Below are 24,185 nucleotides of genomic sequence, written 5' to 3'. Positions count from 1 at the left end.
AATCCATAGAATCTAGTTTATTCTGTACTGGGCAGTGACTAGTCTCCAGTCAGAACTAAGAGCAAATGAACTCATCATTGGTGCAACCTAACAGGGAGGTTTTTATTCCAAAGCTATGCACTTTGTAATTGCTCAAGCAAGTCTGAACAAGCCCATGAGCATTCGGTGAATATTTACTCCTAGGAACTTGAAACTCTCAACCGCCTCCACCTGAGGCAGAGGCAGAGGCAGAGATGCATCTTCCTGAAGTTGATCACCAGCTCCTTTAGTTCGCTGATATTGAAGGAAAGATTGTTGACTTACTATGGCACTAAGGTCTCTACTTCCTTACTGTACTCTGTCTCATTGTTGTTTGCGATCTGACCCACTACAGTGGTGTCATAGCAAATTTTTTAATGGAGTTTGGGCTGAGTTTGGCCACACAGTTGTGAGTGTTCAAGGAATATAGTAAGGGGTTGAGTGTGCCTCCTTGCAGGATACCGGTGATGAGGATTATTGTGGAGGAAGTGTTGTCACCTATCCTTACTGATTGTGGCCTGTGGGTCAGGAAGCTGAGAATCCAGTTGCAGAGATGTGAGCAGAGTCCCTGGTCTCAGAGTTTAGAATTGGAATGGGTTTGATTGGAATTATGGTTTTGAAATTGGAGGCTAAAATGAATAAATAGGAATCTTATGTAGGCATCCAGATGTTTCAGGGATGAGTGTAGGGCCAGGGAAATAGCATCTGCCATGGACCTATTGCCCTCATAAGCTAGATATCAAGCAGTAGGAGTAAATTCCTGATCACAGGAATTTACAGAAAGATCAGTAATGCTGAGTTCTGTGCAGAAACTATACTGAGGATTCCACATCCGGTCCCAATCATTGAGGAATCCCTAGATTCCAGGCACAGAGCTCTCTGTCTCAAAAGCCCATTCACTACAATTGACATCACTAGTTCACTCGCTTGTTTGAAATATCCCTTTGAACTTCAACTTAATGTTTTGAATATTTCTGTGACACTTTTATTATCTTTTTTTAGTTGCAATAATAAAAGTAATTTTTGCATTGAACTTGAGAGGACACAAAGGATTCTATGAGAGAGATGCACAAAATTACAGGTCATGTTTAAATGAACGAATGATTGAGGAAGATGGTTGTTGAGTGACATGGGAATAGTTGAGAACTCACTAAGGTTTCCCCAGGCTGTGTGATTTATATTGCATCTTCAGAGGCAGAAAACATCCAGAGAAGGTCTTTCATTGAAACATTTTTGTGTTTTTGACAGAGAGTAGTACCTCTCTGTTCTCTTGGGATTGAATGAACCCATCACCCCACCAGACTTCATCAGGATCTTTGCCAGTTGTGAAAGAGGACTAATGTATGCAGCAACAGAAACCAGCTGTTAGCTTATCGTTCAATGCCCAGTGTGACTTGAACTGAATAATTTCCACTTAGAGATGTCAGGGTTGTTGGCTTCAGACCAGCTTAGTGATTTGCTGCTGGCACAGTTGGTGCTTTGTTCTGTAAGATTAGCTTCCTTCAGGTTTTCTTTTGGAAGTATTACTTGTGCTCATGGAGTTGAGTGATATTGTAATCAGGGAATGAAATATTGTGCATTTCAAGAGGCTCAGCATCATGGCAGTTTACAGCACCTTCTGCTATTCCACACCACCACAACTAAACCCACCCCCCACTAAGAACAGCACTGCGTCACCCAGTGATACCTTGCATTCACTGATCCTGGTTGTATGAGGGGGCCAAATGAACAGAATATCTTTGCTCTTGCCATCATTATCCACAAGCACTTATGCCAAGATTGCCCAGATTCATTTCACAGTCAGCAAAGAGAGAACTATGATCATTGTTGAAGATAGCTAAGGAATATCATTCCAAATCTAAATTCTTTCATTCATAAAACAAATGTCCCCATCATTGGCACCCCTGATGCCTTAAAGTTAAAATTCTCATCATTGTTGATGAAGTGCTGCAATCTCTGAGAGTCAAGACTGAAAGAGCACTGTGGTGTTGGAGGGTTAGGACTGAGGAAGTGTCAGCGACCCAGTACTATGGGGGGAGCTGCACTGTCAGAGGGCACTATATATCTGCCCTTTCAGGTTGGCACAAAAATACGCCAGTCACTTCTTAAGGAATTGCAAGGGGATTCTCTCAATATTTACTCCTCAACCAAAATCACTGAAAACAACAGATGATTTCATCATTATCATATTGCTGCTCTTGGGATCTTTCTATGAAGTTGTTGTCTGCTATTTTTTGTACATTAAACAGAGACTTCACTTTGGAAGTATTTTATTATCCAGTATAGGTGTTATATAAGTGCAAGTCCCTTTATTGTCATCAGTATTACCATTCTTTGTAACAATGCAGCTAGAAATTTTCACCCTTTCTCTGACAGATTTTCTTCTGGGAAGCTCAGCTCACCAAGTTGCTGTGTTTATTTGGAGCAATAACTTGTATCTGTCACAGGCACGAGACAGTAAACAATTTCTGTTCAAACTCAGTTCCTTGCGCCAAAACATTTAATCAAAATGATGGAGGGGATTTGTTGCTCAGAGTGCTAATCCATGTGAGCTGATTGTTACTGGACTCTAGAGTCATATAATTTTTTCAAAACATTCCTCAAAAGACTGACTAAAATATTCCACGTGGACCTTGACATAGCAGAGCCCCTCTGGGCACTGTTTAAGCAAAGAATTGTAGATTTGAACCCCTACAAAGCACTGGGAGTCAAACTGCCAATTCCAAATCTCTGCCAGACTATTTCATTCTTAAATCTTTACTTAACTTCTCTTTGTCCACTGCTGGAGACTTGCCAACTGATGTCAATCGAAGACTGCATTGCTTGGAGTGTTCCTCAGAGGCCAGTCAAATCGGGAGGGCAATTGGCAATATGGGGAAATGTCAACCAGTAAGCTTATGTATTTTGCTGCCTTTTCCACGTAAACTTGGTATAATCAAATAATTAGAAAAGGCCAATTGCATGTTTGGAAGTCTCATTCTGTTAGTCCAAACACTGAGAGCTAGAGGGGAGGGAAGGCTTTCTATAACTAAATGTTGAATCTGGTCTTGATAAACAGATTTATGATTCTGTTACATGAAGAAAACAGGAAATCTTCCCTGAAGGTAAAATGCATGAACAAAATGAAGATTTAACATACTTATGATGGGTCCTGTGATGCAGAAAGGACTGAATGTGATTTACCATCAATGAAACCTTGCGGGAAACACTCCTCTCCCTGCCTCCAATCCTGCCTCTGTTATTCCGGATATAACAATAGATTCTCCATATGGAGGGGCATGTTTACTGGTGGATTTGCTACAATAAGACAATGTGGTTGTTGTATCACAATAATTGAGAACAGCTTCATCTTGTATTAATGAATTCTCAGTCCTCTGCTGTGTGTGTGTGTGTGAGACTGAGATTGACTACTAGTTGTGAGTGAGGATGAATGTAAGTGCACTTGTCGGTATGCTTATGTGTCTGTATTCGTTTGCGTGAGTTCATGTTTGTGTGTGCCTGTGTGTGTGTGCACATGCATGTTTGCATTTGAATGTGTGTGAGTGTGTATGAATGTTATATTCTGTCCTCCTTTCTAATCCTCATTCTGCTATGTAAACTGTGACAATTTAGATTGTTTCCAATGATTGTTGTCTTGAATTAAAGGGTGTAGAGATAAGATTAAATGAAAGAGGTTTAGAATCAAGAATAGGAGGAACTGCTTTTACACAAAGGATTATATGAGTCTGTAAAAAAAGAATCATTAAAACAGAGGATATTTAAGAATGAGTTTGACAGGTGGATGAAGAAAAAGGTGATAAAGGAGGAAGGAAACAGTACCTCTGTGGAGGAAAAACACCAGCCTGTTTTCCTGTAGTGATTCTGAATAAAATGGAAAGTTGGGTAATTAATGCTTGCTTATCCAGTCAAGCATGTTTAGGCTATCAGTCCCTGGCTCCTAATTCCTTCAGCAGGGTTTCTGTTTCCAGGAGCAGGCAGGCACGCTGCCAATATAATGAAAGGACAGCCTTCACCCAGCAGGATTTTCACCCATTTAAAAAAAAATTTGGAAATACTTTAAGCAACATTGACAACAATTGTTGAAAGTTAAATGTCATGACATGGTTTATTTACAGCCAAAGACTTTGAGCTGAAGGAATGCTTTTCTTCTTTTTAATTAGCTCAGAATCTTGCAGTTTATTTTCTGATCAATTAGCCTCTATGAAAAGCAGTCACCAAGGTATTGAACCCTGGTTGCTATGTTCAGATATTTTATTTTGTGATTTGATTTTAAAATTTTCTATTTAACCCTGTATATGGGAAGCAGTGGCATAGCAGTGATGTCATTGGATTGGTTATCTGGCAGCCAGTATGTAGGTTTGAATTCTACCACACAGATGGTCAAATTTGAATTCAATAAAATTTGGAGGTAAAAGTTAGTCTAACGGTAAATGTGTGACAAATGTTAATTATTGTATGAACTTATCTGATTCACTAAAGTCCATTAGGGAAGGAAATCTCCATCATTACCTAGTTTAGTTTTCCATAGACCTATGGAAAAGTGGTTGACTGTCAACTACCGCCTGAAATAGCCTAAAGTGTTGATCATTTCAAGGAATGTGCAACAAATGGTAACTGTGTAAATGACCCTGACTGTAGTTGCACTGGCTGAAGCCCACACTATTCACACACTATTCACAAAAACCAACCTTCCCATCTGCAAATCAGTTGAGAATATGTGACGGTTTAGCCAACAGGAAAGACTGAACAAATTATTCCTCTTTTTTTCTAGAAAAGAGGAGATTGTGATGTTTCCTGATAGAAGTCTTTCAGATTACAAAAGGCTTACATAGGATAGAATTGGAGATGTTTCCTCTTGCGGTGGAGATTAGAAGTAAGACCTACAAATATATAAACATGACAGTCACTAATAAATTCAATCGGGAATTCAGGAGAAAGTTCTTGACTCAAGAGTGTTGAGATTGTGGACCCAGTTTCCACAGACAGTGGTTCAGTTGAATTGCGTGGATGCATCAAAAGGAGACTGGGCAAACATATGAGGGGAAAAAGGAGTGGGACAATGTGGTGATAATGTTCTACAAGGAAGGAAAGGAAGTGATTTATGTGCATCACAAACACTGGTTGGGCCAAATGTCCTGTTTCTACAGTAGGTTTTAAAGAATATTCCACCCAACCCTGACCTAGGCACAGTTACCTCATGCCTGAAGTAAGGACTTGGGAGAGGGTGGAGGTGAAGACGTCATTACGTTTTATCCTGCTGATCACCAGGGATTTCCGCAATGCTGAAGTTAAACAATGGCGCTCATTTTGAGATTGTTCAATTCTCCCCACCACTGATTTAGAATGTCCTTGCAAAGAAAACAGTTTCACTACACCAATGTTATTAAATCCTTTTCTCATTTTATACAAGCTGAATCACCCGATCCTCACAACCTTCACGGAACTAGTACATTCATGAACAGTTTTTATGGTTTGTGTTTCTTGAGTGTTATTACCCTTCTTTCTTGCTGGCAGAGATTCATGTTAATGTCCAGATCCATCTGTCAGTTGAACTAGCCCACAGGCTGCAGTTTTGGCACCATAGCTAAAAGCGACCTGATGTTTGCCCAACACAGGAGCCACTAACTGGTAGTCCTGATGGCCTATTTTGTTTTCCAAAGTTCATTAACCAACCCTTAATGAAATCACAATTGAGTTAAGAACCTTTCTCACCTAAATGACACAGTGACAACAGGACAGCTACGTTTATTCAGAAAATCCCGTAATAAAGATTTTCTCAGATAAGCTGTGCAGTGAGGTTAACTAGCCGAGAGACATGAATTTAAAGCAACCATCAAACCATTTCCTCTGCGGGTTAAAGGTCATGAACCAAACAATGCAAACTTGTGGCAGTTTTGTTTTAATTTACAAGAAGGAATAACTTCACTCTCGATCCATTTTATTAGCAAGTGATGAATCATGACTGTTATTCTTCATTAATAAGAGTCTGGTATTAATATGCAGTCCTCAATCTGCAGCATGGCTCATTATTACATTAATCATTGGTTTTGCATTGATGAAACATGTGATTGGAGCTTGCTGTATAACATATAATTATTGAATTCCGTCTCTCTCATGACCACTTCATTAACTGAATTTGACACAGATGTTACTCAACTTTTATTGATTTCATAAAAGATAGAATGCAGAATTGCAAACCTAAATATAGGTTTATGCCATCGCAAAGGAATTTGGTTCAACCTTATATTGCAGTTTATGGCAGATCAGGGTTGAAATTTATTAACTCGACGGCAGATGTCTTAAACACTAGGCAATAAAAAATATGAATGTGAGTTTTATACTTGATACATCGGACAACGGAGGAAGTTACACTTGACCATTCTTGGAACCTAAATAACTTATTCCTCCTTCACCCCTTTGTTGAGAAACCAACATGGGAGAGATTGTGTCTTGAATTGACCCCAGGATCTACAGGAATTGAGAGTTCTAGATTTCCATATTAGTTAACTCTTTAAACTCCACTATTATACTGGGGAAGATGTGCTCCAGGCCAATAATCTGATATGAATGGCTCCCGTTAACCCACTACTCATATCTGATTCCCTCTTAATTGGGCTGATTGAGAATTATCAGAAAGAAGATTAAACATTATTGGAATGGGGTTTTCTGGGTTGGACTTCCACAGAAATTGCAACATTTAAATAAATGTTGCTGATGGAAACTGAAGTCCACTGTACTATGTCTAGTTTTGAACATCATAACTGGAGTATATTAATTGCAAGTGAAATTTATGTAACTCTGATCTAAATCATTCATACGCAAGTTAACTTGCAAGAAACAAAATACTGTCGAAATGCTGATAGGTTGGGAGAAGAATCATGTGGAGTATAAATACCAGCATGGACCCATTAGGCTGAATGGCCTATTTCTGCAAGATAAATGTGTGTAAAAACACTGGCACCGTGTCACACTTACACTATTGTTATACTGGATGTTCCAGGAAATTCAAGCCAATAAATCAGAAAAGATCAATGTTTATTCTCAGAGATTTTCATTGGAATTGTTGGTTTTGATAGTTTCCTTGCACTATTAATTATTTTTCTATACATGTAACAGCTTATAAACCAGTGGAAATATGCTGTCCTGTTCATTGTCAATTATTCTGGTTTTGTTTCAACTCACAGAACAAAGAAGTAAGATGTACGAGAGAGAAATGTCCCGTGCTGCCAAAAGACTGTGCTCTCGTTATCAAACAGCGAGGAGGTTGTTGTGAAAAATGCAAAGGTGCTTTAACATTTCCTCCTTTTCAACTTTTGACAACTGTTTCAGATCGTGTGCAGTCACAATATTATTCTGTGTCGTTCTGACTCTCTCCATCAGAAGGCTTGTATTGCTACAGCTGACAACATGCTGCAGTAATGGTTTTTATTTTTCAAGACCTTGCCATGTTCTATTCAGTTTCCCCTACCCTGCTCAGTATTAACAGCATTAGTCAACCTGGGCTGATCACTACTCTGACTTAACTTTTCATCTTTCCGGATCATTGACCATTATCGGGACTTAAATTTATTGTCTTGCTTCTTCCTACTTTCCTCAATTCTTATGGATACTGTCTTTGCCCTGAGCCCAGAACTGCCTGGTAACTTGTCCCAATGGACAGTCAATCCCTGTGAGTTCCTGCTGAATATCAGTACAGAAGATATAAAACAAGCACTAATTACTCTGCCATGCACAGACACACATGGACAAATGTACTCTCATACAGTTGTATAGAATCACACACTCCTAACTACACAATTCCCAATAGGATAGCAAAATGTGAAATCCATGATAATTCATCCCTGAAACCAGAGCTATGGAAATTATTTGAGATGCCTTGGAACAGGCCATGCAGGGATTATGGCAGAATCCTTCTGGATTTAACGCTAACACACTGTGTGGAACTTTACCCTGGGATACACTGTGTTACTCTGATTTTTCTGTTGCTCCCACCTCCCCCTCCCTTTGCCTTCTCCTTCAGTTAGAAGAGCTCCACCAGCAGAGCTGTGAAGCTGTTCATGTTTTCAGAGAACCTGAGGCAAAATCTGCCAGATCTGTTCTGGTGTTAAATTTTACAGTTCATTGGGGATTTCCAGATAAGAGTGCTACTCCTTCACTCACTGGACCAATATCTTATACAGTTGTTGGATGCCAGGTTCCTAACAAACATTTATGGCAACAAAGAATCAGCTTCAATCAGGTGTTTTCTCATTTTCTGTTTATGTTTCAAATTGTCAGACCAAACTTCTTCTGCAGTCATGATTCACAAAGTCAAATGATGTTAAGTGAACTGTTTTGTGTTTGAATCATAGAATCCCTACAGTGCAGATAGAGGCCATTGAGCCCATTGGGCCTGCAGCAACCCTTCAAAGACTATCCCAACCAGGGCAATTTAGCATGGCCAATCCACTTCACCCATACATTTTTGGATTGTGGGAGGAAACTAGAGCACCCAACAGAAACAGGGAGATCATACATACTACAGATAGTCACCCAAGGCTGGAATCAAACCTGTGCCCCTGGCATTGTGAGACAGCAATGCTAATCACTGAGCCACTGTGCTGCCCCATCAGAGGATTCTATAAGAACAAATACCTTCCTTACTTCCTGTGTTTCCCTCAAACATACTCTGAACCATATCTGCCTCTTCCATCACAGTTCAGTTCTTAGCACTCAAAATATTTGCATGATATACAAAATCCCTTGGGATATAGAGTTAAAATTCAGAAATAATCAGAGAAAAGGAAACCTTTGAATCATATAACACAGAGGGAGGCAACTCAGCCTACCATATCTTTCCCTGGTCTTTGATAGAGCTGTGTACTTAGTTTTACTCCTGTCCTCTTTCCCATCACACAATTAGGTAAATCCTTTTTGAAAACTCCTACTGAATTTACTACCATGTTCCTTTTGGCCAGAGCATTCCAGTTCATAACAACTCATGAAAACAATTCTCCTCATGTTTCATTTGTTTCTTTTACTGATTATCTAAATCTCTATCCTCTGGTTACTGATCTTCCTGCCAGTGGAAACATTTCTCCTTATTAAATTTATCAAACTCCTCCACGATTTTGAATACCTATTAAATTTCCCCTTAACTTTCTCTGTTATAAGAACAGATCTGCTACAGCTGCTACATTCTGTCCATGGCACAACAATAGGCAGAAAGACAAGTTGCAAGAGGGAATTAAACAGTTTACAGAGAGATATTGATAGGTTAAGTAAGTGGGCAACAAGTTGGAAAATACAGTATAATGTGGGAAATGTGAAGTTTCTCTTTTTGGAAGGGAGGACAGAAGAATGGCATATCATTTAAATGGAGAAAAACTTCAGAAACTGCAACACACAAAGAATTGGGAGTATTTGTGCATGAGACATAGGTAGCTAGCACACAGGTTCAGCAGATAGTCAGGAAGGCGAATGCAATGTGGGCCCTTAATTCAAGTGGTGGGTTAGAGTCTTCTTTCAGCTGTATAAGGTGTTAATGAGACTACATCTGGAGTTCTGTGAGCACTTTTGGTCCTTTTATTTAAGAAAGTATATAATTTCATTGCAGTTATTAGGAATAGATCAAAGAACAAAGAAAATTTACAGCCCAGGAACAGGCCCTTCGGCCCTCCAAGCCTGAGCCGATCCAAATGTACTGTCTAAACCTGTCGGTCAATTCCTAAGCATTTGTATCCCTCTGCTCCCCACCTACTCATGCATCTGTCCAGATGCATCTCAAATGAATCTACCATGCCTGCCTCTACCACCTCTGCTGGCAACACATTCCAAACGCCCACCACCCTGTGTGAAGTACTTGCCATGTGTATCCCCCTTACACTTTCCACCTCTCACCTTGAAAGCATGACCTCTTGTTATTGAATCCTTCACCCTGGGAAAAAAACTTGTCTCTATCCACCCTTCATGATTTTGTAAACCTCAATCAGCCCCCTCAATCTGCTTTTTTCTAATGAAAATAAACCTAACCTACTCAACCTCTCTTCATAGCTAGCACCTTCCATACCAGGCAACACCCTCGTAACCCTTCTCTGCACCGACTCCAAAGCATCCACATCCTCTTGGTAATATGGTGACCAGAACTGTACACAGTATTCTAAATGCGGCCGAACCAATGTCTTGTACAATTTTGACATGACTTGCCAGCTCTTAAACTCAATATCCCGTCCAATGAAGGCAAACATACTATATGCCTTCTTGACCACTCTATCCACCTGTGCAGCAACCTTCAGGGTACAATGGACCTGCACTCCCAGATCTCTCTGCCCATCAACTTTTCCCAAGGCTCTTACATTCAATGTAAAATTCGCTCGAGAATTAGACTTGCCTAAATGCATCACCTCACATTTGTCTGGATTGAAAGCCATCTGCCACTCTTCCGCCCAACTCTCCAGTCTATCTATATTATCCTGTATTCTCTGACAGTCCCTTATGCTTTTGGCTACTCCACCAATCTTCGTGTCATCTGCAAACTTATACAGATGTAGAAGTTGTACACTCAGGTGGGTAGACACAGTTCTGTGCAGCCCAGAGAGTGAGTCCAGAAGAGGTTTCATGCCAGTGTCAGTGCTTGAGACAACTGGTCAGAACTGGAAAGGAATTTGTAATGGAAGCTGTAGGATTTATTTGTCATGAGCCATGTGATGACTTAGATAGGAATTGGCTTCTGCAAAGGGAGTATGGTCAGCCTGGGTCTAAATTGAAAATCAGAAATTCAAGTTACCTGAACCACTAGCATACTTGCATAGGATATATAAGACAAGAAAGATAAATGCTCATGTTATCGAAATGGGCTTTGATTCAAGGGCACTAGCTTCAGTTCATGGGCACTAGTTTGGGTAAAATTAGAGTTGTACCAAAGGATGTGCTTCATCTGAACCAAGCTGAGGCCAATGTTTTGATGCGTCATTTAACAAAGGAAGTAGAGAGGGCTTTAAACTGACTAGTGGGGTGAAGGGAGTGTGTGCGAAGAGATATGGTAAGTCAATGGAAAACAAAAGGCAATAGATCAGAGTAATGATAATAAGGGCATGGTAGGTTGGGACAGACTGTACAAACTTAAGAATGCAACCGCAGATAAGGCCTAGACTGCAAAATAAGAAGGCAGAGTTGATGATTCTCTATCTGAATGTAGGCAGCATTTGTAACAAGATGGATAAACAGGTGGCACCTATAAAAATAAATGTGCATGACTTAATAGGCATTACAGAGACATGATTCAAAGGTGACTATGGCTGGAACCTAAACAGTGAGACAGGTGAAAATGATCATTATACAGTAAAATCTCATGTTCAGTTACAAGGGAAGAAGTTTGTTCTAAGACTGGTGTTTTAAACCTAAATAATGGTATGAAGGCAGAGCTGGCTATAGTGAACTGGGAAACTAGGTTAAAAGGTGGGACTGGAGAAATGCAGTGACAGATCTTCAAAGCAATACTTAACAGGAAGGATATATCCCAGTGAAAAAGAAATAGAAAGATTCCTCATCCATCGCTAAATTCAAAAATTCAGCACTGTATTTAAATAGGAAAAGCTTAACTAAAGCTAGTGTCAGTCCTCTAGTACATGAGTCTGGGGAACTGACAATGGTACATTCGGAAGTGGCAGAGTTGTTGAACAAATACATTTGTCTGTCTTCATTGTAGAAGATATAGAAATTTACTGAAGAGACTTGAAAATCAGGAAGTGAAAGAGAAGGAGAAACTTAAAACAATCACCAACACCAGCACTAAGAAAAAACTTTGATTAAATGTGCATATCAAAGGTTGCTACAGAAAATAAGAGCTTATGGGTGTGAGGAGTAACATATTAGCATGGACAAAGGATTGGTCAGCTAACAGGAAGTAGAGAGTAGGGATCACTGGGTCTTTTTGGGTTGGTAAGTTGTAACTAGTGGAGATCCATTTGGATCAGTGCTGGGACCTTCAACTATTTGCAATCTATATCAATGACTTGCATGAAGGACCTAAAAGTATGGTAGCTAAATAAGCTGGTTACACCAAGATAGAATCATAGAATCATACAGTGCAGCCTATTATGGTAGACTGGTTAGCAAGGTTAGATCTCATAGAATCCAGGGGGAGCTGGCCAGTTGGATGCAAAGTTGGCTTTAAGGTAGGAGACAGAGGGTTGCTTTTCACACTGGAAACCTGTGACCACAAAGATCGATACTGGGTCCACTGCTTTTTGTCATTTATATAATTGATTTGGATGTGAATATAGGAGAATGGTTAGTAAGTTTGCAGATGACACCAAAATTAGCGGTGTTGTAGATAGTGAAGAAGGTTATCTCAGATATGGGACCTTGATCAGATGGGCTGATGGACGGAGGAGTGGCAGATAAAATTTAATTTAGATAAATGTGAAGTGTTGCATTTTGGTAAGATAAACCAGGACAGGACTCATACAGTTAATGATAGGGCCCTGGGGAGTGATGCCAAACAAAGAGACCTAGGACTACAGGTGCATAGTTCTTTGAATGTAGAGTCGCAGGTAGACAGGTGGTGAAGAAGGGTCAGTTTGACTCAAAACGTCAGCTCTTTTCTCTCCTTACAGATGCTGCCAGATCTGCTGAGATTTTCCAGCATTTTCTCTGGTGAAGAAAGTGTTTGGTACACTTGTCTTCATTGGTCAGAACACTGAGTATCGGAGTTGGAATGTTATGTTGTGGCTGTACAGAACATTGGTTAGGCCACTTTTAGGCTACATTCCCTGGAGCTTTGGAGGCTAAGGAGTGACCTTTATAGAGGTGTGGTTTTCCATCTCACCTACCCCTAGGCAGTGCATTCCAGATCCCTAGCATCCTCTGAACATAGAACATAGAACAGTACAGCACAGAACAGGCTCTTCAGCCCACGATGTTGTGCCGACCACTGATCCTCATGTATGCACCCTCAAATTTCTGTGACCATATGCAAATGAAACAGATTTTCCTCAAATCCCCTCTAAACATCTGGCCTTTCAATTTAAAATGAAACCTCCTTGTTATTGACTCTTTGACTAAGAAGAACAGCTGCTTTCTATGCACCCTCTCCATGCCCCTCATAAGTGGTCAAGAGGAGGTAGAACGTCTGCAGAGGAATATAGATGGATTAGATGAGTGTGAAAACATTGGCAGGTGGAATATAATATGGGAAAATGTGAACTTGTCCACTTTAGCAAGAAGAATTGAAGGGCAGGATACTGTTCAAATGGAGAGAGATTCCAGATTTTAGAAGCACAGAAGGATTTGGGTGTGCTCATCCATGAATCACACAAAGTGAGTTTGAAGGTATAGCAATTATAAGGGAAATGCAATGTTTCCAGTTAACACAAAGGGATTGGAAGATAAAAGTAGGAATGTTTGCTTCAGTTGTAAAGGACTTTGCTGAGACCACATCGCATGTTCAGTTTTGGTCTTCTGATTTGAAAAAGGATATAACTGTATTAATAGCAATTTAGAGAACAGACAACACAAACATTCATTCCTGGCATAACAAAACATTGACCAGTTTGGACCTTTATGTGCTGGAGTTCAGTAAAATGAGGGGTGATCTTATTGAGACATAAGAGGACTTGACAGGATAGATTCTGAGAATCTGTTTCCCCTTGTAGGAGAGACTAGAATTAAGTTAAAGAATAAGAAATCTAGCTTTTAATATGGAAATGAGGAGAAATGTTTCCTGTTAGGTAATTATTAGCCTTTGGAATTTTCTTCCACAGAAAGCAAAACACTGGGTTATTGAATTTATTCAAGATGAGCTAGATAGATTTTCAATAAAGGATTACTCGGTAAAAGCCATGATCTTATTGAGTGGTGGGAGCATACTTGAAAGGCTGATTGACCTACTCTAGCACTTAAGTCCGAAGTTCAATGTTCCTCCCCAGCTTTCACAATGCCTTTAACAGCCACAACCCTATCCACCCCGAAAATAATACATCTGCAGAATAAATTACCAGTGAACGGTATTAACGCAGCTTGGAGAAATAGATTCCAACAATAACTATGTACGTTTCTGGTTAGAATAGGATTGTGGGATCTGGAGCAAATTCAGATAGGTTACATTGAAATGTCAGGAAAAGTCAAGCTTTGTCAGAAATTCTTCTATATTATTAATGAGAGGCCCTTAGTGAACTGTGATGAGATATGCAACAATTGTGGAAATGAATCTCAGTAACTCATCACTTATTAATCAGTCCATCTAGCTCTAGGGAGAATATTGCAGTGTTAGTACCACGATAATATTTAACAGGCAGCAACTGTTCTCAAATTTTCAAATCTACGAACATTAGAATTTGAGTTTCACCATTTGATTCTTGCAGCAGAGCTTGAATTTGGGATTAAGTAAAATTGCTGTGGTAGGTTAAATGTTAAACAGGTTAGAGTGGCTGCTACTTTGAAAATCTCAGCATCTTGCAGGATGCTAAAACAGAATAATTTCTGACCGGGAAAGCAATAAAAAGGCTGAAGTGGTTGGTCAGGGAGGTGAGGTGGGATGACCAAAAGCAATATCTTTAACACAGACCTAAAATTTACAACAGGCCCATTTTGTTCAAGGCTATGTATCAATTTCACGTACAAGACAAAGAGACTTGGTAAGAGAAATGATATCAAATGGGTGAAAGGTAATTTCAGGAATAATGTCACCACTTTCACAAAAAGCGTGAAATAAGTTCCAGATTGAGCAATGGAGGCAAAAACCTCTGGGATTATTTAAAATAATAGACAGAGGAACCAAAAGGGGTAATTAGGAGAATTGTTTTGATACAGTGAATTATTGTGAACCAGAATGAGCCATGTCATGTTCACCAGCCCCAAAAACATACATCCAAAATGCAACAGCTCTTTCAAGAGTCTTCTCCAACCTTACTGAATCAGCTGAACCAACATCCTTTTAATATTGATTTATTTTGGTTTGAAAACTATTGTGGAATATATATTTAATGTCCATTCTATATTTGCATTTTTTATAAATGTTATGCAAATGATGAAGCAGATTCAGTAATAAGTTTCAAAAGGGAATTGGATAAATGCTTGACGGGGAAGATGTCCTCGAATGGAAATATCCAAGTAACCCATCCAATGAGGTGGCATCAATTGGTTGGATTGAACAACTTTGTATTACTCCCAAAAGTGTTTGAATGAGGATGAGTAGGTCCGGATGAAGCAAGATGAACTAAGCATTCTTTCTCAACTTTGTAGTAATTACCTCTTGATATTTCTTTATGTGGTTCAGAGAATCCACTGACTCTTTCTGATCCAAAGCCTTGTCTCCTCTCTCCATAAGAATGCTTGTTTGGTGGGAAGATATACAACAGCTCGGCAGCCTGGCTTGTACCCTCCAAGCCCTGCATAATGCGGACATGTCAGGTATGTGTTCCTTCTGCACCATGTGTGTAACCAGATATTAATGTTTTTGGGTGGATTGAATGGTGAGGACATAGTGGATGCTTTGAGTGACATAAAGTTAATACTTAAGAAGGAAATTTCAGTTAACATTGAGTGATCATGCATTGATTTTTAGAATTGGTGCTCACTGGCTTAGATATTTCCTTCCATTGACTCCAAACAATTTTCTTGCGAGACCTCTAACATCCCATTCTAACCAGTTCATTCCTCCTGTGTGTAGTTCCAACTTGTACAATTGCATCCCTGCCCTGCCACTATTTCTGGGTGAAGAAGGTGATCTGTTGTTCCAAACACCCAGATAATGTGTAAGGCCTTTAAGGTGCTGCAACACATTAAATACTGCAGCAGTTCACAATTAAGGACAAAGCTAGATGATGCATTTAAGCGGAAGCTAGATCTTGTGGGATAAAAGAATAGGAGGATATGTTGTTAGGACGAGATAGAGTGGTGTGGACAAGGTCATGTCGAGAAAGAACAAAATACAGATCTGTTGGGCTAATGGCTCATTTTTGTATTGTACAGTTTATATATTTCTCTGTAACTATTAGGTAAAAGATCATGCCATCCTTATCTGGGCTGTCTGTTTGTGTCTCCAATTTCACAGCATAGTGACTGACTTTTAAGTGCCCTTTAAAGTGGCAGAGCAAACCACTCAGTTGTATTAACTATTCCAGAAAAAGCCCCATAACATTTTCGATATGTTTCGTTCTTACAAAATTACCACATTTCAAAGCTACCTTGTTGATTGAAGCACTTTGGAGTGTTCTGAGTATGTAGACGGTGCTATATAAATGCAAGATTTTCCTCCCCTCCCTCATTCAAATTTAAACCTTTAAAGCATTTCTTTTGTTGTGTAGTTGAGATAGAATACAGCTAATTACAAATGCTTCTCACAGAACACGAGAATCGATGAATGTAATGAAGTTTATCTAAATATTGATTTCCATTTGTGTAAGTTTGAAGGAAGCAGGAATTTTTGAAAGATCAAAGTTAACGGCAACAAAAGTACAGGCAGCATTTAATCCAGTCACACAGGGAACTGTGAAAAATAGTGGCATCTCCTTGGATTTCACTTATTTTCCATACAAATATGAATCCTTTTTCTCATATTAAAGCCAGTCTCATGTTTGTACCTGTTGTTTGGATTTTGTTTTTCCTGTGCTTTGGTTTTCTGAGGGATCAAAGAAAGTCATTTCAAGCTGGTGTGGTGATCTGGAGCCTGCGCAGACACAGAATCATAATCAGAGAAACTTGTTTTGCACTGTAAACCGGACATAACAACCTGTCTTTCATGTCTTACCCGCAGGAAGGTGTCATTACAGAATCAGAGATACTGTGTGTGGTCTACTGTAAAAATCCCATCATGCAGCAGGGAAGCTGCTGTCCAGTGTGTCAAGGTAAGCAATCTTTACTGAGACAAAGAGAGCTACAGGACTAACTTCCCCTCTACAGATACTACCTCCCCACAGCTCCCAACCTCCTTCCCAGCCTGCCATAACCTCAGTGACACCAGATGGATGTTTGGTGTTGCATCTGGACTAAACTGATTAGAATACTGAGTGTTCGCTACCAGTCACTTCTCATCCAGAGACCTTTGTAATCCCAAATCTTCACTGGGGAAGATCCTAGTTACTTCTCCCTGTGAGTGAACAAACCACCTCCTCTACCTAGTCTCTTGCCTTTCCCTCCCTCTCCCTGTCTCCATCTCCCACTCATTGCATACTCTGCTGTTCTGATCCATTCTTCCCTCAATCCTCCCCCATCTTCTCCATCTTCTCCTTTCTGTCTCCCCTTCTCACTCTCTTTCTCTATTCTCTCTCTTTTCCATTTCTCTCTCTCTGCACCTCCCTCTCTTCCCCTCTCTCCCTGTTGTCCTCCTTGCAGTGCAAAGATCTGAGATTTACTGATGTCCCAAGAGGTGCTGTGTTTAGAGAGTCTGTGAAGAGCTGTTTCATTCAATTATGATTCAGAACTGTTGGTAATTTGCAATATGCATTAACTAGTTCAGCACACGTATTGCAGCTCTGATGTGGAGCCTTGCAGAGAACCAGGGAGATGGTACTGTACTAATAAGTCATCAGGGGCCTCTCTTCACTGAGCAACTCTGTAACGTACAGCTTCTAGTTCAATGGCATTGGGGGTTTGAGATACAGGAGGAAATTATTTGTTTCACTTTGAGTGACTGAGAACTCATTGTACATTGAGCTAGGAATCACAATCTCAAGGTTGTCAACAAGAGAGTTAAGGGTCAGATGAGGAGAAACCTCTTTACACAGAGAGTTGTTAGGATTTGGAATGTGCTGCCTGGGAGAGTGTTAGAGGTGGAATCCACAGGATGCTTCAAAAGAGAGCTGGATATGTATTTGAAAGTGATGAAGTTAGGGGGCTACAGAGAAAGGGCTTGAAAGTAGCTCTTTCAGGAGCTGGTGCATACACCCTCTACTGTAAAAGTCTATGATTCTATGATTTTATGAAATCGTGAGCATTAGGACCAATTGTGTGTCATAAACTATTTATACCATCAGCTGCAATTTGAAATAATAAAAACTCACTGGTTTGTTGTAACATCAACATGTGAAGGAGTTTCTGGGTCCTGATAAATGATTGCATAGTATTAATGCCAGAGGAGTTGTATCAACCTAGAGCTCAACCCAGCTGACAATAGAATCCAACTCCTTACTGACTTCTTCCGGCCTGCTCCTTATCCTTACAAAGAATCATTAGTGATTCAAGCCCAGGACTGACTTTAATTTGAAGGCACAGGAATCATTGGGGGCAGTGACTTAAGGTTGGGTGTAGAGGAAGGACCGGCTGGGGGCTAAGGAGACTGGGATGGGTCTCATGGACTGAGGGTGGGCTGGTGAAGTGAATGTGATGAGGGAGTGTGGATGGAGAGTGGTGGGTGAGAGGAAAGTGGAATGGCCTGGATAAGAGGGAATAGTTGGAGGAAGTGGAAGGAAGATGGAAAGGGGAGTATGATAAAATTGGGGTGGTGAGCAGGAAAAAAAGAGTGTCTGTGGGTGCGATGAGGGGAGCAGGCGAGTGGGGTGTAATTGAAGTGAGATGGGGCTCACACAGATCAATGTGTTATCCGGAACTGCCCGCCTATTGGAAAAGATGCTCAGCTTCTGATTGATTTGATGAAATGCCAGGTTAGCAGCAACTTTGAGACCTGGATGAATGGCAGACTTTATCTGATTTTAGAGTCACTGATATTCACTGCCCTGAGATCTATAATTATTTTTTTCTAGCTGTCCTCTCCATTCTCTGTGCATCTGACCTGTTGTTGTTTATTGCAGGGTGTGAGTTTGCTGGTCATCACTACAGAGAAGGTGAAGATTTCTACCCAGATGGAAGCCGGTGTATTAAATGTTCCTGCACTGTGAGTATAGACAAATCATTCCTTTCTCACTAGCCCTATGTTACTCGGATTGAGCAAGATGTTACTTTCGAACAATTGCCACTTTCAGTCAAAAGGGAACTGTTAAAGGAAATAAGTTTGACACTTTCAGAACTTAGGTGCTACACACATGATTCAGAATACTATGATCACCATTATCAATCCCAGTTTACCAGCATCTTCATTCCCCTCAGTCACCATTAATCACAATCCCATCAATCTCAATGCCCATTCTCCTAATCCCCACTCCCACAGATCAGGAATGAAAATACGTACCTTGTGGGTTACTTATTGATTTTCAGGGCCTTATTTTTGGTTTTTAGAGGCTTCTTTCTCATACTCACTAACTCCTGTAGAGGACAACACAGTCATATATTGGCACTGCTTCCTGTATTTCACTTACACTGAAGCAGATTTAGAAGAAATCATCAATATCTTCAAGAGCCAATGTGACTAAACAAAAGTTACAACATGCAAGGAAGGCATTAATTTAAATTACTACAAGACAATAAATAGGCAAAGGTTAACAACAGTTTTTGAATAGCTGACATGCACTTTGTTTATAAAAAGCCATCACCCTTAACGTGCTGTAACTATAATTAAGTGGTTGCATGCTTTTCTCTAACACAATCATTGCATTTCAAATGATTTGCAGTATGCAAAGTGATTTGAGAGATGGTAACACATAAATGGAAATCATTAAGAATTAAAAAATCAGTATTGCATTATCCATTTGATAGTATTTATTACAATTGCACCTAGTATGTTTTCCCCATATAGTTTCCCCTGAAGACTAGAGACTCCACATTCATTTTCATGGAATCATTATCTCAGTGAAATTAAGTTTTCCTGGTTCCCAGTTGGCTGAATATTGTTAAACAGTATAAAACTGTTCACTTACCTTTGTAGTCTCTCTTCCCCCTTTTGCAGCCCTTGTTTGCTCTTTGCAACCTCTCCCCTTTGCACCCCCTCACTCTGCTTTACAGTCCCTCAATCTTGTGTGCAGACCTTCCCTACACTTTGTAGTCTCTCACTCCTGTTTGGAGCCTTCACTCTGCTTCCTTCTTTTCAACCCCTCTCATCAATTTGCTGATCCCTCCGTCCCTTATTGCAGTTTAATTTCCCCTCATATCCACGTGGCCTTTAACCTCAGCAGCCTCTTGTTCTCACACGTCCATACTATTTTAGATTAGATTAGATTAGATTACTTACAGTGTGGAAACAGGCCCTTCGGCCCAACAAAGTCCACTGGAAGCCTTTGCCTTGCTGGCTGACTTTCTGTTATAGCCCTCACCCTACAGTCCCTGGATTCACCAGTCTGCATTCCCCCTACATCACTCCTCTCTCAGTTAACGTCACTTCCTCCACCCTTGTTCCCATTGACTGAGCTATCTTGCTCACTGTAGCCATTCACCTTCTCTATGCTATTCCAATCATAGGCTGCTTCTGTCCTGAGGCTGGGACCTGAGGTTATATTGTTCACATGGAGAATTGTACTGTTCACCATTGCGACAAGATGTTGCTCATTGTAATGATGCCCACACAATCCCTCGAGGGGTTAAAGCCAGTTGTATTCCTGTTAGACCTGTGCTAATGATATGTTTTGAATCACTGCCACTTTGAACCCATACATCTGCCCCATTACAGCTTCCCACACTACCATTACTGGCATTCCTCCCTTTACAAGCGCTAGATTAGATTTCATGAATCTTAACATTTGACCCAAATGTTTCTTCTGCCGTCAGATAAGATTTGCTGCTCTCAGTCTCTCTCCCCTCGAGTTCAAGCAGTCTCTAAACTGCACAGAACAATAATGTCACTTTCAACTCACATGACAAAGTATCATCTCATTAGCAGAGACACATTCACACCCACCAGAGATAGGACAGTGTTCTCATTGTAAATCAGATACTGCACTAGATTTAAAAAGCTATTCTGGGAGGTGACATTTGAGATAAATCAACCTTTTCTGTGAGATTTTCACTGTCCATTTCCTCATTCCGATCTGGCTAGGTACTGACTGGGCCAATCTTAACTGCTGGTAGAAACTTTTTCGCAATCATTAATCCTAGGCCCAAAGAATAATTGAAACAAGACTTTGTTCATCATATGAGCTAGTTTGCCTTCTGGGTAACTAGGTTTCATGGCTAACATTCACTCTTGTCTTGTAGCAAATGGCCTTAGCAGAAGAAATTTTACAACTCTAGATCATGCAATTTTTTATTTGATCAACTCCTCTTCCCACCTTCTTTCCATATTCCTCAATCCTCACCTTCTCAGCTTCTCCCCTACAGGAAGAACCATGGGAACAGGAATAAATAATTCACTCCTTTGAGGCTGCACTGCTGTTCTAGGTTGTGGCTGATCGTCTCTCTCATTGCCATATTCCCACAGTATTCCCACTTGCTTTGATGTCTGTAGAAACTAGAAAACTAACAATCTCTGTCTTGAACTTACTGAATGACTGAGCCTTCATAGCCCTGTTAGATAAAGAATTTCAAAGATGCCTTGGCCTCTGTGTGAATCTGTTCCTCCTCATCTCATTCTAAATGGCTTTTCTTTGATTCTGACAGTGACCCAGGAAGTCTTGCTGCAATTGAACAGGGCCCGGGGAGACCACACCTCAAATATTGTGTGCAGTTTTGGTCACCTTATCTGTGGAAAGATGTCTTTGCCATAAAGGGGGTGCAGTGAAAGCTAACCAGACTAATACCTGGGATGGCAAGATCAACATGTGAGGAGAGGTTGAATCCACTAGGATTACATTCACTAGAGCTCAGAAGAATGAATTGCATTGGAATTAGGTTTATTGTCATATGTGGAAGCACAGGAGTAGAGTGAAAAGTTTACAATGTCACCCCATGTACAAATTTTAGATGTAAAATAGAGATATAAAGAAAAAAGTTACATTACCTTACAGTTCCGCATAGTATAAGCTAGAAAAATAAGAAATAAAGTTAAAAAGATAAACATTAGCTTTTCTATAAAAGGCCTGCATTAGATCAATGCAGGGACTTCCACACACGATCTGACTGGGCTTGAAAGTGCTGACCCAGTCAAACTACCATCCCTGTTCTCCTCCGGGCACACTTGCTATTCCCGCTCTCTTCAGGCCTCCAGCCCGCTTCACTCCACACCTCCAGCCTGCTCCACATGAGGATATCATAGAAAACTATAAAATTCAGACAGGACTAGACAGGGTAGGTGCAGGTTAGATGTTCCTGATTACAGGGGAGTCCAGACCAGGGGTCACAGTCTAAGGATATGGGGTGAACCATTTAGGTCTAAGATGAGGAAACATTTCTTCACCCTCGGTATCCACTGGTTCTAGATCCCATAGCCAGGGGAAACATTCTTTTTCTGCATCTATTCCATCTATCTCTCATAATTTTCTAAGTTTTTATGAGGTTGTATAGAATGTAGGCCCAGTGTCCTCAATCTCTTCTCATAGGACAGTCCCATCAACCCAGAAATCAGTCTGGTGAACTTCCACTGCACTCCCTCTATAGCAAATGTATTCTTCCTTCAATAAGGAGACCAGAACTGCACACTCCAGGTATGGTTTCAACAGTGTTCTGTGTAACTGAAGCAAGACTTCTCTGCTCCTGTACTGAAAGTGTTGTAATAAAGGCTAACATACTATTTGTCTTCCAAATTGCTTGCTGCTTTTGCATGCTAGCTTCCAGTGACTTATGAGGACACCTCTGGACATCAACATAAGAAATATTCTGCACCTTTATTCCTTTTACCAAATTGGATAATCTCAGTGTAAATCACATTATATTCCATCTGCCCTGTTCTTGATCATTCACTCACTTGCTCAGCGTGTCTAAATCCCCTTAATGTCCCTTTGCTTCCTCCTCAAAAATCACATTTGCATAAAGTTTTGTATCATCTGCAAACTTGTAGACAGTACAATTATTTCTTACAATCACATCATTGACATAAATGGTGAATGGCTGAGGCCCAAGCGCTGATGCTTTTGTTATAAATCTCACCCGGGCAGCAAACAATTTGTGTATGACAGTGAGTTTGTCACACTGTAAATCTCAGTGTTTAACCATCTGCTGTAAGACCATTGAATTTCCACTTGTTTTGGTTAAAGTGACTTGGGAATAAGTACAGTCTGTGTGTCTCTCTAGACTATCACCTATTCCTCTTCTCAACTACACACACTTGGATAGATCCCGTTTGTTTAGTTGGCTAAATCACTGATCTTGAGTGTATTTGGATTGTTATTTTCTCCCTTACAGAATGACCTGAGTAATTTTGCCTAAAGCCACACTTAGTTCAGAACTGCCAGCTGCCAGAGTCGTCAGTTTTAGTATGCATTGTTCAGAAGCTACCTCCACTCGACTAATTTCAGAGTGTGGCAGTCACAGTCTTGGGATGATATTGAATTCTCCAGCATTGGAGACAAATAACTTTGAGAAGAAATATTTACAACATCTGAAACTTCTACTGTCAGCCAACAGAATATCAAGTGAAATATTTGCATTCCTTTTGTGTATCATGTAATCACGATCTCAGCAGTGTTACAACAATCTCTGGATTAGTGGTGCTGGAAGAGCACAGCAGTTCAGGCAGCATCCGAGGAGCAGTAAAATCGACGTTTCAGGCAAAAGCTCTTCATCAGGAATAAAGGCAGAGAGCCTGAAGCGTGGAGAGATAAATGTTACAACAATACTCACTCTCTTAATCTGTACAATCATAGGTTAAAGTTCATAGCAAAGTTCAATATACATTTTACTGTTACTCACTCACACCCTGTAAACAAAGAGATCCTGATCAATGGTTAAACTGGATTACCAGCAATCACATTGTTCAAGTTCCTGACAGTAATTGTGACTCTGTACTCCATAGTTTCACTTCCAGACAGATATCCTCATTCAGTATAAGTCGTCCAAAATCATGCAACACCAGGTTATAGTCCAATGGGTGTATTTGATAATACTAGCTTTGAGAGCACTGCTTCTTCATCAGGTGCTAATGAGTCTTAGTCAATCCACACTTGTGCCTTTCCTTGAGAATGAAGCGTCTGTCTGATTACTGACTGATACAGGCAAGTTCACAGTAAAGCTGAATGTCTTTCTGGAATATTCAAATATGAGACTTACAACTGGTGTGTCTCCTTCCCACCATCACCGCTGTCACCTGAAATAGACTTATTGTCTGCAAATTGTAGCCTTCATGAAGGTTGCAAATATGAAACAAGAAACAGAGTTTGATCCTTCTGTTGCCTTTCACCCCACTCTTGCCTCTAACCACCTTCCCCATCCCCTTTCTGCCAGATCTTTTATACCCTTTCTACATTCCCATTCCCTCACTTCTAACCCAT

The 24,185-nt window shown here is 40.3% G+C and overlaps 1 protein-coding gene across 1 annotated transcript in view; it reads left to right on the top strand.

Annotated features, from left to right (window-relative positions):
- bmper (BMP binding endothelial regulator) overlaps positions 1 to 24,185 on the top strand; it is a 67,563-nt gene that overhangs the window by 11,193 nt on the left and 32,185 nt on the right. The window contains exons 3-6 of the mRNA XM_072571012.1: positions 7,203 to 7,302; positions 15,326 to 15,408; positions 16,754 to 16,844; positions 18,747 to 18,829. Coding sequence (XP_072427113.1) covers positions 7,203 to 7,302; positions 15,326 to 15,408; positions 16,754 to 16,844; positions 18,747 to 18,829 — 357 coding nt within the window. The remainder of the gene's footprint in view (positions 1 to 7,202; positions 7,303 to 15,325; positions 15,409 to 16,753; positions 16,845 to 18,746; positions 18,830 to 24,185) is intronic.

Source organism: Chiloscyllium punctatum, chromosome 5 (assembly GCF_047496795.1).
Source record: "Chiloscyllium punctatum isolate Juve2018m chromosome 5, sChiPun1.3, whole genome shotgun sequence".
NCBI lineage: Eukaryota > Metazoa > Chordata > Chondrichthyes > Orectolobiformes > Hemiscylliidae > Chiloscyllium > Chiloscyllium punctatum.
Note: the sequence above shows the minus strand (reverse complement) of the source record. Positions and strands in the feature narration are given on the sequence as shown.